This window comes from Phaethon aethereus (assembly GCF_964289735.1).
Source record: "Phaethon aethereus genome assembly, chromosome: 2".
NCBI classification, from domain to species: domain Eukaryota; kingdom Metazoa; phylum Chordata; class Aves; order Phaethontiformes; family Phaethontidae; genus Phaethon; species Phaethon aethereus.
Genome location: NC_138582.1, coordinates 63,105,589 through 63,123,526, shown reverse-complemented (window position 1 = coordinate 63,123,526; position 17,938 = coordinate 63,105,589). Strand labels below are relative to the sequence as shown.

General features: G+C 39.1%; 1 protein-coding gene across 1 annotated transcript in view; it reads left to right on the top strand.

Moving 5' to 3' along the window:
* Positions 1 to 4,055: 4,055 nt before the first annotated feature.
* TMX3 (thioredoxin related transmembrane protein 3) overlaps positions 4,056 to 17,938 on the top strand; it is a gene marked incomplete at both ends in the record, with an annotated part of 33,056 nt that continues 19,173 nt past the window's right edge. Inside the window, 7 exons of the mRNA XM_081996440.1 lie at positions 4,056 to 4,074; positions 4,304 to 4,753; positions 4,917 to 4,971; positions 11,065 to 11,104; positions 12,321 to 12,444; positions 15,606 to 15,651; positions 17,225 to 17,305. Coding sequence (XP_081852566.1) covers positions 4,056 to 4,074; positions 4,304 to 4,753; positions 4,917 to 4,971; positions 11,065 to 11,104; positions 12,321 to 12,444; positions 15,606 to 15,651; positions 17,225 to 17,305 — 815 coding nt within the window. The remainder of the gene's footprint in view (positions 4,075 to 4,303; positions 4,754 to 4,916; positions 4,972 to 11,064; positions 11,105 to 12,320; positions 12,445 to 15,605; positions 15,652 to 17,224; positions 17,306 to 17,938) is intronic.

Here is a 17,938-nt window from a genome sequence, read left to right as displayed (position 1 = left end):
CTAATGTATAATATGTAAATATTCTCAATTTAGTTTTCAAATTATGTAGTACTGTAATGTAGGTGGTTCTAAATATAAGTGATATATTATAAAGGATAAAGCAAACTTTAAACTAAACCCAGACAAAAAAAAGGAAAATATTATTTTTGTAAATGCACCCAAAGACCACCAGGTGTCTCTGTAACAAAAGGAATGTAAACATGTTTTAAAAAAAATTTGAGTCTCCAACACACCAAAAAGCCCACACGGAGGATCAGTTCAAGCTGTTGTAAAAACTAAAGTTGTATGGAAAGGTGAAATGTTAATACAAGATCAGCCAAATTCTGCTGCAAGTGTCAACAGTATTAATGCCATCACAATTATGTTTTCAATTCAGATTCTAATTCATCTTGTGCCTTGAAAAAACTGCAAGCATTCTCATGCAAAGCATGTAAAAAAGAAAAACAAAGTGTACCAGAACATGTGCAATTACCCGTTCTTTTAGTTAGACATGAAATCATTTCACTACAAGTTTATCACTGCTTTGAATTTAACTGGTTTATGTGAAAAGCTACTTGAGTGGTATGCATTTAGATGCTTAACATGTCTTTGACAGCAGTTCTTAATTGCGAGCACTGTAATCTTAACTGATAAAAGGTAAATACCAAGCAGGTGAATATTCTGAAAGTACAGAACACCTGTACTTTATTAAAGAATAACAGTTTTCTATATGTGATGGGCAAAAAGAAATCTTTTAATTTTGAAATTACTAAGTCAATTCTGGAACAACTTCTACTAAAATTAAAATATATATTTTTCCACACATTCTCAGATTTCAACAGCAAGGAAAACATGAAAAGCTGGAAAACATTTTGAACAAAATCTTTGTGTAAGTGTTCAGTAATAGCATTTTGTAAACTTAATGTTTACACATTTCATGTTCTATAATAGGAAATATATTTAGTACATAACATAAAATGAATTCAAAATATACAGTAAAATTTATATAAAACAAATAATAACATATACACAAAAACAGTAGCATCATTGAGAAACACTGCTGGTGGCAAAATTAGAAGGCGTGTGAATTTCTTGGTTTGCCTTCTTCATTAAACAGAACCTGTTCCCTCTTCAGCATCTCAGCTTCTTGGCTTTTCGTAACTTGTAACTTCTTCTCTTGCTATCATGAGCTGCTGATGTGGGTCGCATTATCATCTCACCACCAATTCTAGCTCCAGAACTTTGTCCACCTTAGAATGCTCTTCCGTCTTCTTCTATGCCTCTCGTTCAAGCTCTCATTTTGCTTTCTTTCCTCCCCCCCTGCCCTTTTTTCTTTTTTTCCTTTCCACTCTTCCCTCCCCTCTCTCCACTTTCAGTCTGATCCTTCCCTATGACTTTTCATGCCTACCTGGGCAGTGCTGGGAAGTCTCCTTTAGCATGGTGTCACAGATACGCTGTTCACTGTAAAATAATAAAGATGTGCACAAAGAACTTTAATATTCAAAGTATTTTATTTATGTATATGGTATTTATGCCTACGTGTATTGAAACCAACCTTGATATTCTGTTTACAATGCTAATGAGTCTGGGATAGAAAATTATTTGAAAGAGATTATTTCTGTTAAGGCAAAATTCCACACATTCCAGTAAAAATAAGTCCTCATTGTGTAATTTAGACAGAGTTAGAGATAAGTCCTTTTCCCTGCCCCTCACACAACGCAAGAATAGTGGGCAAGCTGCACAAACAGACTGAAAACCTCGCAAAGGCAAAAAAAAGCTCTGAAAAGCAGCCTTCAGCAGGCCAGGAGGCAAAGCTTGTATTTTGCCTTTGCTGAACCTCCCCATCAATAAGATTCAGAAAAAGAACTATCTGGGACAGCAGGATTGGAAGGAGCCTTTGAAATCTTGTATGTGACCTTGTTTTTTAAATTTCCAGTGTTTCGCTGATTGCTGATCTCCCTATAATTCCCACTTTTTCCTGCAATATGTCCCAGGATTTCAACAGTATCCCCTGTGCTTTTTCCTTCTTTTTTTTTCATACCTCCTGCTCAGTTCATTTACTAGTCACCCCTTCTCTTCTCTAATTATCTTTCTTACACTAAACTCCAGTGAGTTTAGTAAGCTATTAATAGTAATTTATTAATCCCAGGGTTTTTCCAAATGAAATGTGCATAGTAGAAATAATACAAACAACAAAAAAACCCTTGAGATTTCTCTAGACCTCATCTATCATTATCCTATTTATTTCTTTTGCTTATCACATGTTTTCCCATGACACTTAGTTACTTGGCTTCAGTGCAAGAACTATCTTTTATATGCATATCGCATTTTAGGCAGTAAAGCTGCACTATAAATTGTATAAATAAATACAGCATAGTGTTGTGTATGTGGGTGTACATAAATTTAGTTACAAAGAAGTAAATATACAGTGACTCCTTCAGTTTCAAAATAATATAGTTCAAGAATAGTGTACAGGCTTGCAGAAGATGACTTTGGCTCACAAAATGCAAAAGTTAGAAAAATCATATACCATTATTTGCAGAGAGAATAAACTTCACAGCTGACAAAAAGGATTTAAAGGATGTGCAAATAGCTTTATTCAAATCTATACAAAACTTTATAAAATGATCCTTTCACTTTAAAAGTTATTTAAAGCCAGCCATGAACTGTCTGAGTAAGAGAACAGGATTACACTAATTTAACAGTTACATGACTATTCCCATTTTCTCCCATATGATTTTCCACTAAAGGATTGATGGGGTAAATTGTTTTCATTGTCTCAGTCTAGACAGCAGCTAGATTAGGATCAAAACAGATGCCAGCTCTCATTTGGTCAGGCATACAGACACCACTAAGCTAACTGTGGTATACAGAAAGTGAAATGCTGTGGAACAGAAAATCTATGTATTCAGTGAATAATACTCATAGTTTATCCAATACAGATGTTATAGTGACTTATAATTTCTTCTGTTGATGGGGGGTGGGGAGAGAGGAGGGGAAAAAAAGGTGAAAGTCTTGATACAGTCAAATGTGGGTAAGAAAAAGGTATGTCCAGAGTCAGATACTTTTGAATTCTAATGCGAGCTATGGCATACACTCTCAGGTCGTGACCTATTTCTCAGCCAATAAACCTATGATATGGTAACTGGCTTTTCCAAAGGGCTGGACAACTCTGGGGATCATTTGATGAATCCAACATGCCAGTTCATTTCCATGCCAGAGAAGGAGAACATGTATCTATATTCATGTAGATACATGCACGAGCACATACACACAGAGGAACCCAAAAGTGAGGCAACTGCTATGTTTGCTGCTTGTAGACGCTATCATTAGAAGAGACTTGAACACTTAAGTCAGAGGAACTGAATTGTCACTGGAAAGAATCTATCCTTCTCCAACAAGACTTCAAACATTTGCATGTACAGCTGAAGAAAGTAACTCCGGTATAGGGGAGAGAGGCATATGTAAGAACTTACATAGAAGGAGTCAAAACGGTAAAGGATCCTGGAATCACAGAACAGTTGAGGTTGGTAGGGACCTCTGGAGGTCATCTGCTCCAATCCCCCTGCTCAAGCAGGGTCACCAAGAGCTGGTTGTTCAGGACCACATCCAAGTGGCTTTTGAATATCTCCAAGGTGGGAGACTGGTGAGCAGCGCTCAGCCACCCTCACAATGAAAAAGTGTTTCCCGACGTTCAGAGGGAACCTCCGGTTCCTCTGTGCGCCCATTGCTTCTTGTCCTGTCACTGGGCGCCACTGGAAAGAGCCTGGCTTTGTCCTCTTTGCACCCTCCCTTCCGGTGCTGGTACACATTGGTAAGATCCTCCTAAGCCTTCTCTTCTCCAGGCTGAACAGTCCCAGACGACAAACCTGCTTTAACTGAACTTTTGGAAAAAAGGTTTCTCAGCTGGGTTACTTGCCCTTCCAGGACCCACACATCTGTCCTGAAAGACAGACGAGCTCTTGAAGACAGGAAAAACATGCTTGGAAGAATGAGAAAAGCTAGAGCGCGGTACGGACAGGAAGCAGCAGGCACGGAGACCGTGTTTTTCACAAACGGGAAGGAGGGCTGCCGACATGGCCGTGTCAGCAAGCGGTACGGGTTGAGCGCTACCCACCGAAGACAACTGGCAACGACAGGCGGTACATGTTTTTCTAATGAAACTCACTGTCCAAGGCATCGCAGCATTGACTTTACTGAGTGAGTGAGTCTTGCAGACCCCAACTCTGGAAACCACTGGGGAGATAACAACGTCCCCACACGCCGCGCCCCGGCACAGTGTGTCAGGGTGTCACTATTTCCCCGGCCCCCCACCCCCGAAAAGAAAAAAAAAAGAGAGCCCTTCGGCAGCACGGAGAGCCGGGGTTCGGCGGGGGCCGCGCCGCGCCGCCCCCGGGCCGGGCGGTGGCTGCCGTTACCCCGCCTCAGGCAGAAACGCTACCTCCACCTCCCCACGCGCACTCCGCGTCAGCTCATCCAACGCGGCCCCTCAACCGCCACACCCGCCCCCCGCCCAGCCACGCGTGGCATCCGCGCCTGCGCAGTGGGCAAAGGTCGACGCTGTCGCGCGCCGCTTCCCTTTCCGGCCGTGCCGGGGCTCCTGTCAACATGGCAGCGGCGAGCGAGCGGCGGCAGTGGCTTCTGTGGGCGGCAGGTAGCCGCCGGGTGGGCGCCAGCCGCCTCGGGCTGTGGCCTGGCGGGTGGAGGGGGGAGAAGGGCCATGGGGAGCGGCGGGCAGCGCTCCGGTGGCCGGGGGCGGGCGGGCGGGCGGGAGGTGCGGGGCAGCGGGGGAAGCTGGGGCTGTGGCTGTGGCGGGGGCTGTGGCTGTGGCGAAGTGCTGGAAGGGCGCTCTGGCCCTGGGCCTGTCAGCTAGCGTGGGTGAGCACCCCCAGTTTGGTTTGGAGCTCGCTCACCGTACGCTTTTCCTTACCTCGCAGTGGTTGCGCATGTGGTGGCATCAGGTGCGGGTTTTGTGGAGGATCTAGATGAGTCGTAAGTACTGGGGTGTCTTGCCTTATTGCTTAAATATCGTTTGTTTTTTTCTGGGGGGATGACTCCAGACTGACAACGTTGTGTGGAGTGTGGTTGTCAAGAAGGCTACACTGGAAAAGTTTGTCCTTTTTTTAGGAGAAATGGCGGAAAGAGTGTTGCCTGCATTAAGTAGTGGCAATTAATGAAGCTGAGGAACACTTAGATTTTGCAGGTTTTTTTTTAAAGCTGTCTTCATGGGTGCTGTTGCCAAAAACGTTGGTTTCCTTGTGCTTTGTTTCTTTTTGGTAAGTATATTGGTGGATTGATGCCTGCCCCAAATAAAAGTTGTGTTTAACTAACTTCTTCATTAGAGTTTGCTGCGTAGCTGCCACAAGGAGTTGGGAGAATGAGTAGAAGTGCATTCATGCATGGCCAGAAATGGAAGAGAGAAGGAGGCCTGCAGGACTAGTTCATGGCTGCTTGAAGTGCCAATTACATTCCAATGTAAAAGTGTGCTTTTACAACAGATTTAGGCCTGAGACTGTAGAGGTGTTGCAATGGGTAGTCCTGCCCTTAACTTGGTTGTGTAGTGTCATTGTTTGTGTACTGCCTTCCTTTAGCATTTTGATGGCTACATACTTCCTATTCCCAATAAAAACTAACTTTTGAAAAATAAAATTAATTTTTGTCAGATCAGCAGGTTTATCTAAAGTGCTACAAAGCACTCCTTTATAAAGGACAGAAGATACTAGCTGGTAGGGGAGGAGAAGGTGGCATTAGATGGCTCCTCAAAGGCAGTCTTTTCATTAGAGTTCAGTCCATGATAAATTGCATCATAGAGCTGAACAGTCAAACACTTTTTGACCATATTGCTTATTCAGCTAGAGCAGATAATCATAGGATCAAATTAGGTGCAGTGGAATTATGGGGGAGGGAATGGGAATGTATGGAAAGGCTACTGAAGATAGATCAGCATCTTTGCTGTTTAAAGTGTTGTAAAAAAAAAAAGGCAACTGAAGCACAGGAGCTGCTTGGAATTGGTTTTCAAAGCTTGTTTTTGAAACATGCCTCATGTTTCCAAGGGCTGATGATAAAGAGGCTAAGTGAATAAAATAGTGTGTATGTGTGCTCCCACATCATACTCCCATGTCAGGTTTCCACAGGTGTAAATTTAAATTTAGTTGCTGTTTTGAAGTGAAGAAACATAATACTGTAGTCACAACTTTTTTAAAATAGCTGATAAAAGAAAATCCTATTTTAGAACAGTTGGATTTTTCAACTACAAAACTATACAGATGCCCGTGTTTGCAGTTGGGAGTAAGAATTAAATGGTGAGTTGTTCAGGACAGGTTTTTTTGTTGCTGGTTTTTTTTTTTTTTCCTTTTAACTAATTGGCAAATGGTTAAAAAGTTCAGGAAAAACAATTACTTAAAAAAAAAATTGTCAGCAGTGGCTGGTGAAAGTTTCAAGTTTTTCATTTTATAGATATCTAGAGATTATGGAGTTTTTGCTGTCACTGAAAACTTTGGGTTTTATTTGAATTTTGGTAGTTGCAAAAAATGCCTACTAGCACAACGTGCAGGTCCCTTTCCCAAGCTTACCGGATGTAGGAAAAGAAGTAGCAGAGAAGAACTAACAGAGGTGCAAGTTACCTAGCATCACCCAACAGCACTGTGTAAGGGATGCAGAAGAAGAGCTGTGGCTCCTATCAGCTTATGCTGATCTAACTGCTGGCTGCCTCTGATAAGTACGCATCTTATGATATTTGCTGAGTTGTTCCAGGGTGATAACAAAGCAGGTAAGTAACCTGACTAAAAAAGGAAATATTTTTCTGTCTGTAAGGATGCATTTGTAGCTCAGCCCAGGATCAGAAGCATCAGAAATGGTGCAAGGTGGGTGAGAAGGGAGACGGGGAGGAATAGAAGCAGCATCTGGGTTGCTTTAAGGCCCTTGGAATTGTGGCCTTAGTCTGCAGTTTTGCTTCATGCTGTTTTCTTTTAACTGTTAATCATTAAGTGTGGTGCATGGATTAAGTGGCGGTTGAGGCAATGTTTGATCATGTAGTGCCAAATATTGGGAAGGTGTATGTATTTGAGACAAATAATTTTTTCACAGAATCACAGAAGTCACAGTGGGTCTGCAGACCCATGGTGGGGCAAATCACAGAATCACAGAATCACTAGGTTGGAAAGGACCTTTAAGATCATCAAGTCCAACCATTAATCCAGAACCACCATGTCCCCTAAACCATGTCCTGAAGCGCCACATCCACACGTTTTTTGAACACTTCCAGGGATGGCGACTCCACCACCTCCCTGGGCAGCCTGTTCCAATGCCTGACCACCCTCTCAGTGAAGAAATTTTTCCTAATATCCAATCTAAACCTCCCCTGGCGCAACTTGAGGCCATTTCCTCTTGTCCTATCACTAGTTACTTGGGAGAAGAGACCAACACCCTCGTCGCCACAACCCCCTTTCAGGTAGTTGTAGAGAGCGATAAGGTCTCCCCTCAGCCTCCTCTTCTCCAGACTAAACAACCCCAGTTCCCTCAGCCGCTCCTCATAAGACATGTGCTCCAGACCCCTCACCAGCTTCGTTGCCCTTCTCTGGACACGCTCCAGCACCTCAACGTCCTTCTTGTAGTGAGGGGCCCAAAACTGAACACAGGATTCAAGGTGCGGCCTCACCAGTGCCAAGTACAGGGGCACAATCACTTCCCTACTCCTGCTGGCCACACTATTCCTGATACAGGCCAGGACGCTGTTGGCCTTCTTGGCCACCTGGGCACACTGCCGGCTCATATTCAGCCGGCTGTCAACCAGCACCCCCAGGTCCCTTTCGGCCAGGCTGCTCTCCAGCCACTCCTCCCCAAGCCTGTAGCATTGCATGGGGTTGTTGTGGCCAAAGTGCAGGACCCTGCACTTGGCCTTATTAAACCTCATACAGTTGGCCTCTGCCCATCGATCCAGCCTGTCCAGATCCCTCTGCAGAGCCCTCCTACCCTCCAGCAGATCAACACTCCCACCCAGCTTGGTGTCATCTGCAAACTTACTGAGGGAGCACTCAATTCCCTCATCCAGATCATCTATAAAGATATTGAACAAGACTGGTCCCAGAACCGAGCCCTGGGGAACACCACTCGTGACCGGCCGCCAGCCGGATTTAACGCCATTCACCACAACTCTCTGGGCTCGGCCATGCAGCCAGTTCCTCACCCCGCGAAGAGTAAACCCGTCTAAGCCTCGAGCCGCCAGTTTCTCCAGGAGAATGCTGTGGGAGACGCTGTCAAAGGCTTTACTAAAGTCCAGGTAGACAACGTCCACAGCCTTTCCCTCATCCACTAGGCGGGTCACCTGGTCATAGAAGGAGATCAGGTTGGTCAAGCAGGACCTGCCTTTCATGAACCCATGCTGGCTGGGCCTGATCCTTTGGCTGTTCTGCAGATGCCCTGTGAGCACTCTCAAAACCAACCGCTCCATAATCTTCCCTGGAACAGAGGTCAGGCTGACAGGCCTGTAGTTCCCAGGATCCTCCTTCCGGCCTTTCTTGTAGACGGGCGTCACATTGGCAAGCCTCCAGTCTTCTGGGACCTCCCCTGTTAACCAGGACTGCTGATAAACGATGGAGAGTGGCTTGGCAAGCTCCTCCGCCAGCTCTCTCAGTACTCTTGGGTGGATCCCATCAGGCCCCATAGACTTGTGGGTGTCCAGGTGGCTTAGCATGTTCTTGACTGCTTCCTCCTGGATTATGAGGAGTACATTGTGCTCTCCATCCCCGTCTTCCAGCTCAGGGGGCTGAATATCCTGTGGATACCTGGAGTGGCTATTAAAGACTGAGGCGAAGAAGGCATTAAGTACCTTTTGATTCAAGTATGTGCAACACCTGTCCCAGCTTTCCACCAGTATAATTGTGTCTGTGTCAGCTGAGAGAGATGGGATTGCATAGGACAATTAAAATGAGACACTGAAATTTTACACTTGGAAATGTATTTACAGAGCTTAGAAACAGCACCTTCAGAAAATTCTTAAATACCCATTTGTACAAAGGTTTCCTTTTTCTTTCAACAGTATGTTGATCTTCATTAATACTGTCTAATAATTTAATCATTGACATTACCAAAACTAGAATGAGTTTAGATAGCTGGATTTTGTCACACTTCAGATTTTAGTATCTGTGGTAGTTGATCTTTTAATTAAATAGGTGCTTGTAAATGAGTGGCACAACTTGAGATTTATTACTGTAAAAACTACACTATTTTTTGTAGTATCTTAGGTCAAAGTTATTAAGTTCCATTGGAATGTTCTGCCTCAAGATGTTTCTATATTTTTCTTGCTGTCTGCTGGTGTTGTAAGATTTCAGTCTACCTTTCTCAGTGCTTTAATACTCTTTGCAATCTCCCATAACCGTCATACTGTGACAGGGGGAGGAGAACATTGCATTGTAAAGTTTTCTTTTTCAAACCAAAGGTGGTACTCAAAATTGAAGCATGGCCCAGGATCTGATGATCCAGTAGCTGCTTTCTGCCTCTTGCATCATCACCAGTTCTTTGACTTTGTAGTTGGAAGTTAGCTGGAGCTTCATTAGAGTTCTCAAGAGATGCTAGACTCTGACTAGTTCTTTCATTAGGTCTGTAGCACTTAGAGTGGTGAAGTAAATTTTTAGTGAGGTGTTCAACTAAGCAATTTTGTGACTTAAAACTGCTACGAGAAACCAACATTTTTATGTTAGTCGCTGCAAATACCTTTTCTGCTGTACAAGCATTGCAACCTTGGTATGCCATCAATTAGAAAAAAGGCTTGAATTTACTAGTGAAATACTGCAATTCTAAGTTTCAAACACTCAGTGCTGTAATTACATTATATTAATAATTTCTGAATTATTTTTTCAAGCAGTAGGCCAGCATGAGCATTAATATTTCTTCAAGACTATTGTGGACCATTGCAAATCTATTCAACTTTAAATAAAATCTAATAAATATTCTCTGTTTCTGCTTACTGTCTATGAGCCATTTATAGGCATGCTGCATATTGGAAATTGATGAGTTGGCATACAACTTCTATTAATTGGATCTTAACTTAGAGTGTAGATCATACACTTGTGTAATTATATATATTCATCTCCTTTAACAATAAGAGTGTTACAGTAAGAATGTTGTATAATGTACTTTATAGCATGTGACATTAATCCCAGTTCCAGTCACTTGTACAGAAGCCCATCTTTTTCAAAAATAAACCTTACATTAAAATTCTGTTGTATTTAACTCTCAGTATAGAAATAGTTAATAATGTCTAGAATCTTGTCGTGACAACAGTTCCATGGAATGTGTAAGGAACATTTCAAGAGGTACCAAGGAACTTTGATTTATCATGTTCTGTTTTTGTTTTATAGGTATTAGCATTTAGTCACAGATCTACAGTTAATAAAACTAGTCAGTTTATTAAGATGTCATTGCTCTAGCATTAAAAGTATTCAGAAGTACCTCTGTGTGTCTTTTGGTTTTGATCAGTAACTTGAACTTTTTATTCTAGTAAATTGGTTTCTTGTGTGCACCTTTGATAAAAGCATAAACTGACACACCTATAGTACGATGTTGAAGGAGGTTGAACTAAAATTGCTTTGCATGTTAACATCATAGATAATTTAGTTAGTCTACATTCAGGAAAGCAAAGATTAACAGTGTAAAACAGGATTTGTATTAGTTCATCTATAAAAATGCAACATTTTCCAAACAGTCAACAGCAGTATTTAATGTAACTAGAACAGCTGCAAAATACTACTTCTCCTTCGGTTAAATATCCTAATCAAATATATTTCGTATGTTTTCTGATTTCTTACTGGTTTTTGGGGAGGGGCTGTTGGTGTGTTTTTTGTTTTGGTTGGGGTTTTTTTGTTTCATTTTGGCCAATGGTTGTAGAAACCTAATTGGTACAACTGTGTATGTAGTATCATGCGCAGGGGCAATCTTAATACTGAAATATAATTACTTCCTCCTTCCCCCCACCCCCAAGTAAAGAAACAAAACAGAATTCTAGTATTTGTAGTTAATTGTAGACTTTACCTGTTTCACCTATGCACTTCACTTATTTATATTGATTTAATTTTTTTCCCCTCCTAGGTTTAAAGAAAACCGTAAAGATGATATTTGGCTTGTAGATGTGAGTACATGAGAAAAATTTTGCTAGTGGAAATCAAAACACAAAATGTACGATGCTGTACTCTGTGTAGTAAGGCTGCTTCATTGTTTGGAAGATCATGTGTACATGGTGCAGAAAAATTACATGACAGTAATTCTTCTGACACGATGGATGAGCAATCTGCCTGTATTGTTCAGGATGAACCAGGAATTAGACTGAGTACTGGATGCAGACAGGCTTCATCCTGTATTTTACATTCCTTAAAAAAGGAAAGCAGATTACCTAACACAGTCATGAGGTAATAACCTCTGTTCAGAATTTTTACAATTCCATTCCTTAGTTATACCAGCTAGTTTGTGACTAGACTTTTAGGACTGCAACATCAAATACATGAAAGACTACTTTTAGTTTTCTAACATATTTGGAAAGATTCAGTACTCTTTACTTCAGAGGCAAGGAATTATTAAAAAGATTGAGCTTGTTTGGGAATGAGATAAAATTCTTTAGCTCACCCAAATATGAACTGTAATTCCTAAATTGTACAATTCACATTTGTGATTCTTGAGTGGCGAAAACTATATATGCAGATTCATAATTAATCAGTAACATATAGGAAAACAAAATCTAGCTTTGTCAAGTTGTGATTTTCATTGAGGTGTTGCAGCAAGATATAGGTGGAAAGATGAAATGAAGTCTTGCAGCTCTGCTTGGTCCTGAGAAAACAGGATCAATTTTACAGTGTGCTTGTATAAAATAGTTGCTGAAGAACTGAAATCCAGAGGGCAACTTGGAGAAGTATACGTATATATATTTTGCCCTACCTTTCAAAGAATAATGTTCCCCTATTGGTGAATAAATTCATATTCCTGGATAAACTGTTTACATGATATTTTAACTTTCAAAGAAAAGAGGAAAATAGTCCAAGAGTTTTATTTTTTTAAATGTTACCACACAGCCTGTTTTTAAATAAGGAACTGTATAATAGTATAGCAATTGAACGTATTCTTTTCAAACTTGTGCTTTTGTATTAAAAGTAGCACCAAATCGTAAAAGCTCTGTTTGTCACTGCAGCTTTGTAATTAACGCGTGGTTTTATTAAGATGTATAACTTAACACCCCGAATGGAAAACAAGCCTTGCTAACGTATTTGAGAATTAATCATAGAATCAACTTCTCTTAATTATTCCTCTTCAACTTTTTCTTTTTTTTTTTCTAATCAAATGTATTTGCTTCTTAGTTTTATGCACCTTGGTGTGGCCACTGCAAGAAACTGGAGCCTGTGTGGAATGAAGTGGGTATAGAAATGCAAAACATGGGCTCTCCAGTAAAAGTTGGGAAGATGGATGCAACTTCCTTTTCTAGTAAGTATTGTTTGGTTAGGGGCAATTTCATGACAGCCTTCGTTTTGAAACTTTAATTTTTTTATTAGTTATTGTTCTGTTCTGTATCATAGCAAATGCATGCAAACAGTCATTGGAGAACAGTTTCTGATCTTTTTCTTTCTAAAAGTGACAACATGCTGTAGCATGTGTTTTTTATCACAACTCATTTCTGCTTGTGTAGGGAATTCTTCCAGGCAAAAAAAGCTTTTCAAAGATACACTTTTGATATGCTGCTTACAGTACTGTTATACAAGCATCTTTATGGTACGTCTCTTGACAGCATCCAATTTTAGGTTCCCTGAATTACTGTTAGACAAGTGCTTGTGTTCCTTCTGTTACTCTTTTCAGGTAATTGGTCCTTAAGGTGTTAAACCAAAAGCCTGCTGAAATCACTGAAGTCATTACATCATTGAACGAATTTCTCCCCATGTGTAAATGTCTTGAAGAACCAATTTCAGCTATTTTAATGCTTTCATTTTTCATTATGTCTTTCATATGTAATGACCTTTTCAGAGAAAACTCAAAACTTTAGGTATTCAGAGAAGTTGTAGACATGAGAGGATTGTTGCATGTGTAACAGTATTTTTGTAGTTTTATTGTGCTTGTTTGTTGTCATTTTACTTAAATCTGTGTTGAACCAGGAGGATATTTAAGAGGGAAGGCGTAGGGAGCGGTGGGGCCTAAGTGAGGTCTGTACGTAATAAAGCTCTGTTAATACATATAATGTTTTTAGTTAATACCTGTTAAACCTGTTTATTCAGGATTGTTATATTTCCATAAAATATTATGCAGAATGCTTTTTTCAGTGATTTCCAGTTTTTCTGTGCTTACATATAGCAGGACGGCACTTCTCTTTTGAGATTAAAATCATCTTGTCTCAAACACCAATTTATTGCATGTAGCTTTTTCTGTAAAACAACATAAATTTGACCTCATGTTTCATCTTAAAGATACTTATTTGCTAAAGAAAAATAAGTTTGGAGAATTAGAAGTTTGAAGGTCATGCAACCAGGTAACTTCAAAATTGGGAATAGATTTGGTGTCTCTAATGTTCCAGTCATGTATAACAAATTCTAAATCATATGATTTGTATAAACTCATTACATACAAATATTGGGTGACCATCTATCATCCTGATACTAAACTTTTGTATTTGATACCTAGAACGGAATTGGTGTGTTGTTTTTGTTCAAAATTCAATTTTGCATATTTAAAAATTACTAAAAACTCCAAGGGTTCTTTTGTGCCCTGAAAATGTTTTTCTTCTCCGATTTGTTAAGTTTTATGAAGAATAGATTCCAATAAATCTTTTGAAATAGCTTCATGCTTTTCTTTTGAAAGTGGAAATTTTACAACATCTGGATATGAAGAACTCTATCAACTCTGCTTAATGTTTTTCTCTGAAATCAAAGTAATTAAATCTTGAGAATATCAGAAGGAGATGCAGCTGAGCACACATGTGTGACTAGGAAGGAACATGCATGGTTGGCTCGCAAAGTTTGTGTTCCTAATAGGAATGTGAAGTAGCGCGAGAACTCTGAACTTTGGGTAGCTTGTCATCAGAGAGTTGAGATCACAGCAGAACATACGAAGCATCCAGTAACTCTTGTCTCTGGTAGCTCTGTGGAATGAGGATACAGCAGTTATATTAACAGAGCAGTCACCTGGTGTGGTATCAGTTGAATTTTCATGGGGATTAGCCTCAGAAGTCTACTGAACGTGATGAGAGTAGAAGTACATCTCACCTGGGGCTAGCATAATTGCTGCTGTTTGCCTATACTGCATTTTTCACATAAAGTGGAGGTGGTGGTGTAAGTCAGTCCCTTCCATGATGTTGAGAGGATTTTAGGATCTCTGTTTTAGTAGAATTTTACGATAGGATTAGGTAGCAGGATTTTAATATCAAAAATCTCCATGTCTGGGATGTTTAAAAAAATATATTAAAAATTGTCTATTTTGCAATTCTGACTGTGCTCAAGAGCTGTACAAGGAGAAATTAATATACATTTTAATGCCTTCTAGTTCTATGTAGTACAGCTATGAGAGAAAAGGATCAGAATCAAATTGATCCTACTATGCATATTTCTTAGCCCAGTCTCCTTTGACTATGGTGCCAGTAGGTGAGTTGCTAATTTTATCTGTAGTTCTATGCAATTAGGATTTTGATCCAGGCAAACACCGTTAGGGTGGCAATTTCTAAACTGTTATTCAGAGCCCTGCACACAAGTCCTCCCACATCTGCTGCTCTGGCATGTGGTTGGTAGCTTCAGAATGTTTAAAGTATTGAATCTTGGTGCATTTTGAATGCCGGAGTTGTTTTCCAGTAGGGGATTGCACAAGTATTGCCAGAATTTTAGACTTATTTTAGCCTTTTTTTAAGACTTAGTTTAACTTTTGGAAAACACTGAATTGACTGGAAAGTATAATTTAAGGTAGCAGTTGCTATGGTCACAACTGCAAGGATGGTTGCGAATTGCACTCCTCCAATTGATAAGAGCAAGATACAAGGTTTTAAACAAATGTGAGGTGGGAGAAAAGGTTCTACAATAGTCTTACTTTTTAGCACTTTAGTAAGCAGTAGGTAAGTAACTGATTGCTTAGAAAGTGTCTTGTTTCTGGTGAAGTTCATGACAGTAGACATTTACCGCTGCAAAATATGCTTTAAAAACTGACTTTTTTGTAAATGCTACGGTATGATACTGCACTTTTGTTGTTACCCATTACTGTATCACGAGTAGTTAATTGTCTTTTATATTTCTTTTATGCATTAGTATTTACAACTCTACATCCATGATGCTTAATTCTTGCCTCTGATATTTTCACCCAATTGTATGTGCATATTAAATGCATACTACTTTTTGGTGAAAACTGACTGAACATGTCTATTTAGAGGATTCTCATGCCATTTGACTTGTGCCATATGAATTGAGAGCCTATGCTGGGACCCTGCAGTACTTCTGAAAGAGGTCCAAAATGTCATGATGTAGCATCATAACAGCAGCTTCTTGCAAGCAAGTAATATAATTTATACTGAACTAAGTGGTAGGTTCTTCATTTATTTACGTGGGAATAGTAAACTATATTTAAAGATTAAGGTAGGAGAGCAAGAAAGTCTGGGTTCACTTTGGCATTTCTTTCAGGTATTGCATCTGAATTTGGAGTGAGAGGCTATCCAACAATTAAGCTGTAAGTTGATGCTTCCCATTGAATTTATAAGAGTTACCTATCCTACCACTGATTTCATGACAGTAAAAAAAAATAGTGCGCTCTGCTTAAAAGTCCCAAACAAACCAACCACAAAAAAAGCCCCCAAACCAAAATCAAACAAACATAAATACCCCTACGTTTAATTTTGACATTATCTTTGATTTCTACTGGGCTGTTTTGCTTTGAAATTCAGTAATATCAAACTTATTTAGAAACAGAACTCTTAAAGGCAAGTTAGCAAATTTGGAGTTCATTTAACTGCTGATTTCTATATAACTTTGTAAAAGTGTGTGTATATAAATATATATTTCAAATGTACATATGTATTAAATAACTATTATTAAAAGGAATTTCGTGCACTGACTGATTTGACACCTTAAGAGTGACTCAAGCAGTAAGTGCATACCTGAGTCGTCCTGTTAACTTTTATGGGTTGCTGATTGCATTTTCGTATTTTAATTACCTCTCTTCTCTTCAGTGTACCTGAAAATCTTATGTAGATGACAGTAGTGGTTAGTATATAGGATGAAGTGTGAGAACAGTTGTTTGATGAGAAGTGTATGTAGATTTTTTTTTTCCTTCATGTAATTAAAAAAAAATCCAAACAACGGAGGACAACATATATAGGAAAATAACAGTCCATAATGGTATTATATGTACTTATAGCATGTATCATATATAGTCCAGTGCATGGTCATGTTAAATAAAGTAATTTTAAGTACTATTTTTACTGTGAACTTACTGTGTTTGTTAGCAGGTTATTGGTTAAACAAATAGTATTCATAATATGTAATATATAAAAACTCTTGTCAAGTTAGTTTTCTCAAAAAGGTGGCAGAGATGTTTAGCTTATTAGTATTTAAGGTGCTAAATGTTGTTGGCATATAGAGACATGGAAAATTTGGTTTGTTTTTTTCCCTATGAGTTTCCTAAACCTATATGGATTCAAAGAAAGTGTGTTAGAATTAGTACAACTTACTTGAATATTCTTATAATGCAAGCATGCTGCATCCCCTGTCAGCAGAGTACACTAAACTGACCAACACTTTATGGAAGCTTAATTTAGTACATAAATTCAGAAGGTTTTGTAGGTCATTTGATACTTTTCAATTATAAAGAAAGCATTAAAGAGGAGTTTATATGTTTTATAAGAGGACTAATCCCTAAGCAGTATAAATGCTGAATGTTTGGGGTTTTGCTTGGGTGTGAGGGGTTTTTTGTGTGGTCATAAGCAAATGTTCCAAATGACCTGTCTGTTCACAAAGTAAATGACTTCTGTGCACTAGAAAATAATGATAATGTTAATTATTTTTAAAAGTCAATAAATCAGATATTGTGTAAATAAGTTTTTGCTCCATAATTGTGTTGTATTGCAATATTGAATTTTATGTTTTGCTGACCACTTCTTTTATCTGACTATTCGAAAAATTACCTTGCTTATTGCTTGCTAAAAGGTGACTGTAATAAACATGTGAAGATTGACTAATTCTACATGTGCTGATACAGTTAAGTTGATTTCAATTCTGTTTTTTTGTCTTTTCTACTTACCTAGTTTAAAAGGTGACTTGGCATACAACTACAGAGGACCTAGAACTAAAGATGATATAGTTGAATTTGCTAATAGAGTAGCAGGGTAAGTATACTCTTCTGTGAGACTGGTTCTCGCGACCTAAAACTTCGGTAGGATTTTGAGGTGGACCAAAAATTAGATCTATTTAAAAAAGAACAAGACATTGACATGAAGTTAGAAACTATATGTACACTACTTGTGTTTGCATGTGAGACTGGTGGAGAGTGGCACAGAGAAGGTAAGTAGAAACTGGCTAGTCACAATCCCTTCTTTACAGTGCAAGAACTAAAGGCTTTTCAAAATAGTGGAAACTATGAATAAATGAAACTCATGGAAACCAGAAACAAGAATACTGACCTAAATGTTGGCTGATAGATAGAAATCATTACTAAGGCAGAATCTGTTTAATACTCAAAAGTTATCTTAGAAATACTAGTTTAATATATGTTTATGCATTTGAAAAGTTATGGCAGTTGGCAACAAAAGGAAATTGCTTTTACAGAATTGTTCATAACAATTTCTGTTGGCTTTTTCTTCCTTCCCTACAGTGACCTGTGTCATCAAAATGTTATAAACAGTGATCTCTGGGGAGAAAAAGGAATCATATTTCTTTCTTTCTTTCTTAGCTATAATTAAGAAGCATTCATATAGATTCAAAATATTAACTATTGCTTGTAATTCTGTAGTTAGGAATAT